Source organism: Pleuronectes platessa, chromosome 12 (assembly GCF_947347685.1).
Source record: "Pleuronectes platessa chromosome 12, fPlePla1.1, whole genome shotgun sequence".
Classification (NCBI taxonomy): domain Eukaryota; kingdom Metazoa; phylum Chordata; class Actinopteri; order Pleuronectiformes; family Pleuronectidae; genus Pleuronectes; species Pleuronectes platessa.
Window position 1 is genome coordinate 18905690 of NC_070637.1, and position 12265 is coordinate 18917954.

General features: G+C 42.2%; 1 protein-coding gene and 1 long non-coding RNA gene across 2 annotated transcripts; one reads left to right on the forward strand and one right to left on the reverse strand.

Moving 5' to 3' along the window:
• Window positions 1-1306: 1306 nt before the first annotated feature.
• On the forward strand, window positions 1307-2723 carry tex36 (testis expressed 36). Its single transcript, XM_053436153.1, has 4 exons — window positions 1307-1357; window positions 1438-1587; window positions 1753-1827; window positions 1931-2723. Exons 1-4 carry the CDS (start codon window positions 1307-1309, stop codon window positions 2291-2293), a joined length of 639 nt encoding a protein of 212 aa, XP_053292128.1. The 3' UTR covers window positions 2294-2723.
• LOC128453325 (uncharacterized) lies at window positions 1356-10650 on the reverse strand. Its single transcript, XR_008341490.1, has 3 exons — window positions 9037-10650; window positions 4439-4504; window positions 1356-2312 (listed from the first exon to the last, which is right to left on the reverse strand). It is a non-coding gene; the product is annotated as an uncharacterized LOC128453325 (long non-coding RNA).
• Between the last annotated feature and the right edge of the window lie 1615 nt (window positions 10651-12265).

Genomic DNA, 12265 nt, shown 5'->3' on the forward strand with positions numbered 1-12265 from the left:
ATAGACTTTTTTCTATGATTAGTCACGTTACACCAGTGTCTAGATTTTGGGGAAAATCGCTTATGTGGAAACCTAGGGGCTGGTTCCAGGGGGCGCTGTTGAGCCATTTTGCCACGCCCAATTCAAATTACTCCAGAATACTAAATTGTCCGCAGACCTTGAATTTCCTGCAAAGTTTCACAACTTTTTGAGCATGTCTAGACCCTGAAAAAGCCCCCCGAAGGGAAATAATAATAATAATAAAAATCCTTACAATTTCAATAGGGCCTCTCACCTTTCGGTGCTCGGGCCCTAATAAAAATCCTTACAGATTCAATAGGGCCTCTCACCATCCGGTGCTCGGGCCCTAATAATGCCTACAATTTCAATAGGGCCTCTCACCATTCGGTGCTCGGGCCCTAATAATAATAAAAATCCTTACAGATTCAATAGGGCCTCTCACCATTCGGTGCTCGGGCCCTAATTAATTTAATCTCATCAATTGCTGAAGTGCAGAACTCATCCGTCAATACTCGCATACAGAATCATACACGAGGGAGTCCATTATCCCAACTGAGCTTTTATTCATCATAATTGAAACACTTGGGCCCTGGTTGATATAAATCTTTAACAGTTTATCACTAGGCAATTACTACCAGATTACTTCAAGACCGCTAGTGTTCAGCCAATTCTAAAAAAGCCGGGGCTCGATCACATGACTTTAGAAATTTATAGACGCTTCTCAAAACTACCTTTTAGAAAAACTACTAAGATTTGACTAAGCAACTCCTTTTCTCTTAAGTTCATTGATCATATTGGAAAACAAAATTGGATCAATGACTCTGCCCTGAGGAATACCATATTCCACCATATACCTTAGATGAAGCGGCCCCTATTCTTACTTGAATAAACTCAAATTAAAAGTCTTTGATCTAATATGTTTATTATATGTTCTACCTGTGATCCCTATCGTGTTAACTTTAATCTTTAATCCATCCAAGCCATATTATATACCTTTTCTATACATACAAAAACCTGGTTATTCGTTTGGGCCTAGTTTCTTACTTTGTTATTGTGTCTTTTATCTTTGTGTTTTTTGTCTGACTGATTTGTGAATCACAGTAAACTATTTATCCTTTTATTTGATAAGTGGAAGCTGGTTATTGTCCGAATCACAGTTCCACATCTCAGTGACAAATTGAGCTCGGTGTCCATGTTATTTGTTTGGAGCCTGCTACCATAGTGACGAGTGTTGTGCATTGTTCAGTTAAGTTTAACTGTGCGTGCATGTGTGCGTTGTGTTGGTGAAATCACTCAGTCGATAAAAATGGTAAAAGGTGGAAAAAAACCTTCTTCAATGAGCAATGGTGGACAATGGGTAAGGAATTCTTTATTTTAATCACAACATCAAGTTTAAACTTGAACAAATAAGCAGCTTTTCTTTTTCATTGTTCTCAGTTTGCTCACACAGTTTTACCAGCGAGTAAAGGAGAGGAGAGGCGAGACCGCAGGACTTGTACAAGCACCGGGATCATGCTTTGTCAGGTTGAATCCTCGTTGCCTCAGGCTTTGAGCTTTGAACGCCATCCTAAATGGAAAAGTCAACAGGTGTGTATCTGCAGTAGATGATTTTGTATCACTGGTTCTTTTATACACATTTCTGTCATGGCCCTTGCACTTCAATTCAAAGAAATTTAGAAAAACTGCCTCCTCAGTTTGTCTGGGTTCAGTTGTTTTACTGTCTGAGTTTTTTCTTCATGTGTTTCTTCACAGGAATCCAGGGAGTATCCACTCTCAGACCATGACAACAAGCATTCCTTAAAAGATAACATTGCTGTCTTCACTCATGTGAGTATGAGGAGAAATACAGAACATAACAAAATGTTACCATATCACAGCTTGAAAGGAAAACATTTGTTCTCTGCCTCCGTGTCATGTTGGTGCACTTCAGGGTGTAGGACTGAGAAAGTGTCCTGTCGAACGCAAGCAGCAAATCTCTCACTTCAGCCTCTGCCCCGATGGAGCTGACAGAGACACGTCAGAGACTGGAGGGAACGTCTCAGCCTACCAGACAGACTTCAAGGTGAAGCCGACGGCTGCTTTTTCAGCGGGCTACAGCCGGTTCACCCGCAACCACAAGCAGAAGGCTGCAGAGGCAGCTTCAGCACGGGCAGGGCAGCGCTTCCTGTGGTTTGGACGACATGACCTGGAAGAGACCCCACAGAAGCAGTCGGCCCTCAGTTCCTCAGCAATGTCTTTGTTCAGTCTGGTGCAGCCTGAGGCACTAGATGGTGTCGCCGAGGCGGTCAGGTGACCGCTGTTGGATGGTTCAGCTGTTAAATACAAACTCAATTATTTGTAGAATAACAAAGAGCAAATCAGGTGTGACAGGCCTATGAATAATTGAATGTGTGCATGTTAATCATAAAAATGTCTGTCGTGATTTAAATGTTGTTATGTGATTGTGTGAGATGGACAGACTACTATGTGAATTACTTTAAAAGTATAAAAGGTTCATAGGTGCTGACATCAGCAACTCTGCGACTTGTGTACCAACATTTTAGGCAACTATCTGAGTTGTTTTCCTGAGTCGAGATGGCATACAGATGCATTTCTTCCAGTCACGAACAAATTTTTCTGATTATTAACACCACACGAGTGCACCATCAGTCTCGTAATCAATCATGGATGGGTTTTCCAGTGTCACATGCAATGAACCAATCAGAGTGCCATTTCCCCATCCCCTTTAAAAGTCAGTTGTGCTTGCACCTTGACGGATGGCTCTTGTAAAGGCTAGATCGTAATAAAGACTATTTCTCAGCAGATTTACCTGAAGGGAAACCTTGTTATTTTTTGCCTATTTAGATGCACATGATAATTTTTGATTAATAATGTAGTGGGTATATCGCAGGGTCCACTGTAAGATCTGGAATGATGGGATATCATAGTTAAGCCAGCAGAGGGCAGCATGCCTGCATGAGATATCGTTATTGCTGAGCACAATCCACTGTGTTGCTCTGCAGCCAAGTTGTGTGAGAAATGTAACAACCAAAACCCCTGAGTAATATGCATGATCAGGGAGGAGAAACGTGGGGGTAAATAATTATAAAAAAAAAGAATCCGGTTATTTTTAATCATTGCATATGAACACGAAGACATTAAATTAGACCATGTGAAATAAATTAAGACTGAATTGAGTCATGATGCAAGGGTTTATTTCACCCCTGGGGATGAAAGGGAGGGATATGTGTGTGTGAGTGTATGTGTGCCACCCTGAGAGAAGGAGGAGGAGGAAGCGTGGGAGCGAGTGACAGCGAACACTGCTCAGAGAAAAGCACTTAAGTGAAAAGTATCCTCAACCACTCCAATAGCTGATGTTTTCTCCAGAGTATGTTCTGACCAGCTGCTTTCCTTCTTTAAGTACTCATCGGGGAGATGGTTCCTTTTTCTTTCTTTTTTTTTATATTATCTCAAAAGCTTCCTTTCAGCTGTAGTAATTAGCTGATCCACATACAGGGCCGACCTTGTAGGCGTCGTTTCGTTTCTGAAAAGGTGAAGTACAGGTTTTTATACAGCGAGACAGGGAGCTGCGAGAAATCCCTGTGGAGGAGCCGTCCTTTGTGATGAGAGGATCTCGCTCTTCGCTTCAGCCAAAATTAACTGATTCTCGGATGCAGGTGCACGTCTGACTCCAAGCTGCAAGGGCAAGGAGTGACCATATCTTTCATGAAACAAGTGTACAGGAGAAAAAAAGAAGGTTACCTGCTCTATTCAAACCCTTTCATTGCCACATGACACCAAAACACGGGCCTGTACAGCTGTTAACAAATTACTTTGGTGTTCCGATAATACAAAAATTCCTCTAAAACACTTTTTTAAAGACGTGCGGAGGTGTTGACAAGAAGGAAAGTGTTTATTGCTGAGCCACACCAGTGCTTGTGTTTGATTTGGTTCCGTCTATAGCCTTGACTGATTGTCTGCCACCTCTGTCCCTGTGGGTGCAGTTTTCAGACGTCACCTCTCCACCCTGGACTTGCCACAACTTGAACAACTCCTCCGCACATGAAGCCACCGACACTTCATAATCACAAGCTCTCATTAGCTCGGCTGGAAGAGCAGTATGCAGGCTTTTAATACTTCACAAGGGGAGTGAGAACCTCTTAGGAGAGAACCGGTGTGTCAATCTAAGTCAGTGCATGTGGGGGTGTGTAGTGTACATACTGTATACACACCGTGTTAGGCGAGGATGTATGTATTTTATCACGTTGAGGCAAATCCACAAGCACGCGGCGTGTAAATAACATTTTCTTGGTGGAATATCAAACCTTCTCCCAAGGACAAAAGACACATCTCCGTAAACAAGCATTCAGCCGCCAAAGCCCTGCACTTCATGAATATTAAATCAGACACTTTGAATCCTACCTCTTTGGTGTTGGGAGGCCCGAGTCTGGATTCTTACCATTTGCTGTGATTTATTCGCAGGTGCATGTGTCTCTTTGATGTCTGGAGTTGAGAGGTTTTGCACCTGTTAGACAGGAGAAAAAAAATGCTTTGAAAACAAGAGGTGGATTTGCCAGACAGTCAAAATAACAGCGACAGAGGGAAGATATGTGTTGCTATGGTACATTGTGTGTTTGTGTGTTTGTGTTCCAGATATTACGCATGTTGTGGGGACCTAAATCTGTTTACACATTCACATTGTTGGGACTTGTCTTCCTTGTGGGGACAGTCAAATTATTTAAATTTGGTTAATCGAAAAGGGGAAGAGGAAGGGTGTGTTTGTGAGTGTGTATACTTGTTCTTACAACTGGACGACCATTTTGAGCTTAGTGAGGATATTTTGGTCGGCCCTCAAATGGCTTGGTTTGAATGTTAAGACTTGCTGTTAAGGTTAAACTCAGGTTAATTTTAGGTTGGGTTTAAAACACAGCAAACACAGGCACATGGAACCCCTGGTTTTAAGTTAGGGTGATTTGAGATATCTAAGGTTAAGTTAAGGGGCTTGAGAATGCACCATAACAATGGGGGTCCTCACTAAGATAGAAGTATGTGTATGTGTGTGTATGTTGAGGCTGCTGTACAGTTTTGAACCTCCGTCGTGTGCACAGCAAAATACCTTTTGCCAAAAAAACATCTACCTTTATTTTCCTCATGTCAGATTTGGCAACTATTCTGACATCACGAAGTTGTGATTGTCCATTACCTATTCATTTCGGACTTGAAAGGAGAGTTGCCATGGAGATGCTGCCGTTAAATCACATATCACAAAGATCCTTTTGCCAATTATAACTAACATGCGGCTTCCCTGATTTCTTTAGACTTTATTTTCCTCTCTTCTTTTATCCTTTTTAATAATGCATCATGGTTCATGTATGACTTCATGAGTTACATGTCAATTTTTTTTTTGCTCTCAGCATCCTGTCTAAATAGCTACTCTAGACTCCCTTGGCTGGGTTTAACTAGCCAACAGCAAGTCTCCTTCCAATCTCCTGTCACTCATTCAACTTCCAATCCGTCCAATTCCCAGGCAGTGTGTTTTTTCTTTTTTTCTTTCAGGCAGCCAGTTGGTTAGAGTCCCATGGCAGCCTATTGGTCCTTGTTCCTGTAATGGTCATGGGCCCTTCGGAGTCTGAGGGTGGCGATAAAGGTGGCTGACTATCTCATTTCCACAGAGGACATGATAACATCCTGAGAACATTCCCATCCCTCCAGTTTGTTCAGTGGAGATAAGCGCTCCCCATGCTGAAACGTCTCTCTGCACTGTACATGCGTGTTTGACTCTGGAGCTTGTTAGCCGCGGTCCTGCTCCGGCCTCCCATGATGCACCGGGGCCGTCTAGCCGCCTGGCATCGCGGCGTCGAGGCACTGAGACGTTGCCTCAGATGATCAGACCTATCCTTGCACTGAAATCACATTCCTCCATTAATTCTTTTAAACCTCCGACACAGTTTGCATGCTAATTTGTGTGTAGGTGGTGAGTATAATTACATTAGGTTGGTTGTAAACAAAGACCTTCAAGCTGCAGTCTGTTCCGCTAACCCTCCCGAGAGAGAACAAGAAAATAGTTTATACAGGGATGAATTCATTTTTCACGCATAGTTTGTGAGCCTTGCTGTGATTGATTAGCAAAAATGTATTAAACGAGTTAGAAACAAATGGACTGGTTTCAGTTATTCCGTGAGTATTTAGTATGTTTCCTAAATGCCAAGCAGAACCAGTTGGACTCCTGATCTTGGGTTTGGAGAGTAAAGGGCGACAGTGCACAGGCAACACACGTCTTAGCTCCAGCAGTGTCTCCCTTTGGCTTTCCATATTTGCGGAAATATTACCAAGTATTTCATCACTACTCTACAAGCTCATTTGCTCTGCTCCTTCGCAACCTCCACATCACAGCAATTTGATCTCATTAGGTAAAATGATAGATCTGTCCCAATTCACAGATCAGAAACTAGACCCCCCCCCCCCCCCCCCCACACACACACACACACACACAGCACGGAGTCTGATTCTTCATGCGGTCTCTCCTACTTGAATGAAATGGAGGCTGTTATTTCAGGAACGTGATAGAAAATTACGTCAACGAGTCACATTTGAGACAGTCCTCTAATTGTGAGAGACAAGGGCAAATGGAGCAAAGTGACGCCTCAGACAATTTAGCTTGAATTTTGCTCCGTTGCACATCATCTCTACAGTTTATTCTAGTCAGCTTTGGAAACTGCTTTGTCTCACATAAACATTCACGGTGCTCTGTTTCTGTAGGAGGAAGCAAAAAAAAAAAAAAAAAAAACATCCAGAGACTTCACAACAAGTCTAATTAACTGTTTTCACACTTATTCTCCAGTCAAAGGGGTAAATCTGTCTCATTTGCATTCGATTGGAGGCAGTGAAAGTGCGCCAGCGTCTTTTACAGGCTGCTGTGACTGTGTCAGAGGCTTTATAATGTACTGGAGTATAATTAGATGCGAGCGCGGTCAGAGCGGTATTGTCTGAATCATATTGTTCCATCTGAAAAGCCTTGTTAAAATACATGCTGATGAACTGTGGGCACACTTGGTGGATGAGGTACTTACAGTGCGATGGCACACTCTTCACAATCTGACATTATTACCGAATGTAAATTACACTCCCATGAGCCGCTCATTACAATATCCCGTATGTAGAGTGTGTTGTAAGATGTTAAAGTCTCCGTTAACATGATCCTCTTCTCCCTTTCTGCTGCTGATAATGATAAGTGTTCTGCTGGTGATGTTGATGATAAATTAACGGCACTTCTCCACCTCAAAGAAAAAGGATGAAAGATGTGAAGTGATGTTAAATATTAATATAAAATCCGAGGTACTGTGGTTACAGGGGCTATCTACCATGGTGATTTAGACAGAGTTATTCTGAGTAGTTGCATTATTTGACTGAATAAAAGATGGATGAATGAACGGACTGTCTGAATGAAGATCTTCACAGTTTTATTTTTGCTTTAAGAGACTGTAAGGCAAGTGACCTATGTGTTGTGGTGAGCACACAGACCGAGTAAAAGGAAATGATATGCAATAAAGTGATTTAAGGGAGAGAGTGTGATTCAAGGTTGCAGTGAAATATTCATTCCAATGAGGCAAAGAGTCGGGCAGCATAAGAATAACCCGTCTTTAAAGATTAACATAACCCTTGGAGGTGTTATTGTATCCCCGTAACCAAGTCAAGACTTCGGCAGGTGCAGAGCAGCTCTCCTCTGCCTGTGAGTTACTGCATTAAGTCCCTCAAATTTAGTAGCACAATCATGAGCCTCCCGTTCGCTCTCTGGAGTAGGAGAATCGCTTTGCATTTTAAAAAGGTCAAACACTCAGATCTCTGCCAGAAGGAATTGAGGGAAGAAATAATGTCTCTCTGCAGAAATGTGCAGTCGCACACTACTGATCCTCTCAAATACCCACTGTACAGTGAAGAGATTAGAGGGTGTGTGTGTGTGTTGACTGTCATCCTCTAACAACTACTGTATAAACAAAAAGCAAATCACACTATCAGACCCTGATATAAAGAACATTTAATAATCCACAGCACTGTATTGGTTTAGTAGAACCAGATTCTTATGCCAGTGGGACACAGTGTAAATCGTACTGCATGTTTTTTCATTCTGGATTATAATATACAATAAATATTATAGTATTCCGCTTTTAAATGTGCAGGGAGAAAAAAACTATGGCAGCAGCAGTTTAAAAAAAGGGCCACAGCCAGGGGCTCCAGATTCATCCATTAAAATGATCATGATGCATGGTGATTTAGTGTTGAAATGGTGAAATTTTTTTAATAAATTTCCAATATCTTTTCAAGACCCTTCTCTTGTCACATAATTAAATAGAAGTGACAAGATGGGAATATGGAACAAATGGAAAACCTCGGAGCAACAGAAATTTCAGGAAAATGTAGGACAAACAAAGCCTTTTATCTAAAGCGACAAAGCAGATTTTAAACAGTTCCTATTCTAAACGCGACATGACGAAGGAAATAAAAAAAAAGCTCATCTGGTGAATTAGGACACCAACACATGTTTGTCATTTTGCATATTAAATAATGTTCCATCCTTTAAATTCTCTTGTTACTGTTTGACTGTTGTTTTTGGTTTGCATTTAAAAGGGCCTATGTGCTTATTTTTATTCAGTGGCCTGTCATCCATCCCCTGTTTTGCCATAGTAAACATATGCTTCTGTTGGTGTTCCCTGGTGGCCGACGTTGGACTGGAGTGCTTGGGTTCATGCCCAGGAGCTGCATTGTGCGGGAGACAAAATGGCCACAGGGAAAAAATGCTCTCCGGACAGGGCCAAGAGCCCCCGGGCCCGGGACCACACACTAGATGGTACAAAGTTCACAGCAACAGAAGCTATGTAAATGATTAATCTATTGCTTTATTTGTCTATGAGGAAAGCTCCATGTATACACTGGACCACTGGAGGTGTTGGGAAACTCTGCAGAGAGTGAAATGACGGGAAATCCAAAGACTATCCCTGCCATCTGCGCCGTGTTATGTGTTTTATGAATGAATGGAGGGTTCACAACCGGTTTACTTACTGAGACTGGAACTAAACGTAAGGGAGGGGAGTAGATTGCATGTTTTAAGCATGACATCAAGGCACAGCTGCAGTCGCTGCTATCTGCACCTGCATGTGGAGGGAAAAAAAATGCCCTGAGTCAACATGCAGTTGAGTGTTGAAACTAAAGTCCATTAAACACAACCATACTCCCTTTAAACCAAACACTAAATCTGTACAACAAATATTTTTGTTAGTATTTTCATTTAAGTAGTTTGTGTAAATGTTGTTTCCCCAATGGTCCTAATAACTAATAATCTGTGTAAAAAATAGACTAAATCCATTATTAGTTTAACAATTTATTAGAGGAGGTCCTTGAGGTGTGTTTACCAGCTGTTATTACATTCAAGCAGAGAGCCAAAGTGAAAACATAACCTCCAGTGTTTAAGCACATTTACATATGTAGTTTACATAAAACGTCATATGTAAAAATGTATGTAAACATATAAGTTTACATAAAAGTCTAATTTATTATTATCTATGGACTTTTATTTTGAAGACAATTAGATATGTTGATATAACAATCAGGTTTGATGATGTTCGACCTGACACTAGATGAAATGACACTTACAGAATGCTAATAACCCTACCACGCAAATAACAGGTTTGGTGGTTATGAAATTGTAACGTTAGCTAGTAAAAATTCCTCCTAACTCCAAACTGCTGAGGCATTACTAACTCATAACATGCCTGAAAGGTATCTTATTGTGTTAAGCTAATCTTTTTCATCTTCATTTTTGCTAACATATAATATGGAGAATCACACAATTCTAGAGATGTAGAAGTCTAGAATACATCTCTTCGGCTCTGATAAGCGCAGGCTTACTTATAAGTGTCAGTTTGTATTGTGTGTTCAGATAAAGTTTTGATAGAGTCTTCAAGTTACAGAAAAGGCTAAAGGGAAATTGGTCACAACACCATGTCTATCTGCTCTCTGGAATATTCCCACTGTCCCGTCTGCAGCAACAACTGCGATAGGTGTCTCACCCCAGTGTGTGTGTGTGTGTGTGTGTACATGTGTGTGTGCGTGTGTGTACGTGTGTGTGTGTGAGGGAGAAGTGGGCAAAGGCTCCGCCTCACTCCAAAAACGAGAGGGAGGAAAAAAGGGAAAAGCAAACTGATACACACCTCTCTCTCTCTCTGTCGCGCGCGCGCGCTCTCTCTCTCTCCCTCACACACTCTCACTCAGTGTCTCTCTCTCAGTTGTGGCAGGAGGAAAAGAAGAGGAGTGTTTCTGAAGTAAACAGCAGGATAACCACCACCACCAGCACCACCACCACTACCAGCAGCCCCAGCACCACCACCGACCACCGAGGCTACTTCCCCCGCGCGCTGAACAACACACGACACCGGGCGCCGCGTTCCCCCCTGCGCCCGGATATTGTCCCGCTCGCGGTTCAGGATTAAGTTTTTCCTCCTTCTCTTCACTCATCATCTGAAGGTTGGATCATCATCTGCGGGCGAGAGCGTTCGGGGAAAATGCGTAGCCTGCGATGCTATGTGCGGAGCCTCCAAAGCCTGAAGTCCCAGTGAACATCCAGCCGAGGTAAGATTATCGAGAAGGTGGCGGAAATATGTGGAGTGTGCATGTGTGTGTGAGTGTGTGTGTGAGAGTGAGTGTGTAGTTCAGTCCATGTGTTCCTGCGCCATCAGCGAGCAGGGACCAGGGAGGGAGGGAGCAGACATTAGCCGATACTCTTCATGGGGGTGTGGGAATAAGGTTTATGAAGTTCCCTAATGAGCCTCCTAGATAATGGGGAACATATTAAAGATGCAATAATGAGTGATTTATTTTTTAATTAGCGATAGCCTCTCATTAAAATCTATATTCACACGATTAATACTTTAAAAACATTTGACATACACTTGAAGAGGGAAAACTAAAGTTCCCTAATGAGCTGGGCACTTGACAGATAATGGTGAATATATTAAAATCAACCATAATTGTTTTTTTTAAATCAATATTGCCTCTTTATGAATCAATAGTTATATTATTGATACCTTTTAAAGAATATCTAACATACACATGAAGAGTTTAAGCAAAAGTTTTTTTTAGTGAGCTGGGCACGTCTAAGCTAATGTTGAACATATTCAAAAACCAATAGGGATCAATAGTAAGTGGTTTACTCTCTCATTAGCGATAGCCTTTTAATCAAATGTGTATTTATATGATTAATACCTTTTTTAAAGAATATTTGATTAACACTTAAAGAGTTTAAGCTTCCCTAACGAGCCGGGCACTTACGAGGTAATGGTCGACAGATTAAAAATCCAATAATGAGCCATTTATTTTGTAATTACTTCTAATAAAAGGTGTATTTATGAGTTTGATACCTTTTTTTTTTTTAAAGAAGATTAACACTTGGAGAGTTGAAGCAAAAAGTTTGGTGCAAATGCGACCGCAACATTTCTGGGTAGCATGTCTATAACAGAGCACATCCAGTGTGAACATCACCCCACTTATTAATGAGCAATTAATTAGTGACCCAATCAGGCGTCCACATGAGCAACCTGCATATTTTCCAACAGCAGGAGATTTCTTCCTTTTCCCAGGTTTGACAGGCACAGAGTGTCATTGCTTTCTGAAAAAGCCAACTCTCCCTCCTCAGTTTTTTTTTTTACTGCATTTGGAGGCTCCTGTGGAAGAAAGCTTCAAGTGGAGGAGGAGGAGGAGGAGGAGGGAGGGTGGCTCCATTGTCTGGCCACTGAAGGGGTGGGGACTGAGGCTGTATGCAGATGTGCTGCTGGCAACGGACATCTGCTCCCCCCCCCCCCTCCTGGGCATTGTCACAACAGACCATGGGGAACTTAAAGAGAGGAGCCTGCCCGCGGAGAAACAGCCTTTTGTCAGTGACGTGCAGGCGGCGGCCCGCACCCTTCAAGATGTTTGCGTCTTATTGGAACATCTGATTATCTCATGCCTTTTGCTTTAAACCAGAGATTAGGGAGAGGGTCTTAACCTTCCCCCTCAAAATATCAGTTACTGTTTATGTACTTTTCTGGGATTTCCCACTCCCACTGACAAAACCCTCCCTGCTCGCCTCTCCACATCCCTCCCCTCATCTGCCGCCTGCAACTCTGCTGGGGGTTGAACTTCCTCTCACGTCTTTGTGGGCTGTATGTGTTCAGATATGAAAACCTGGCCTCCCAGGGCAAATGCATCACAGGCAGCGTCAACAATGCACATGGCGGCGCCTATCAGTTCTTTT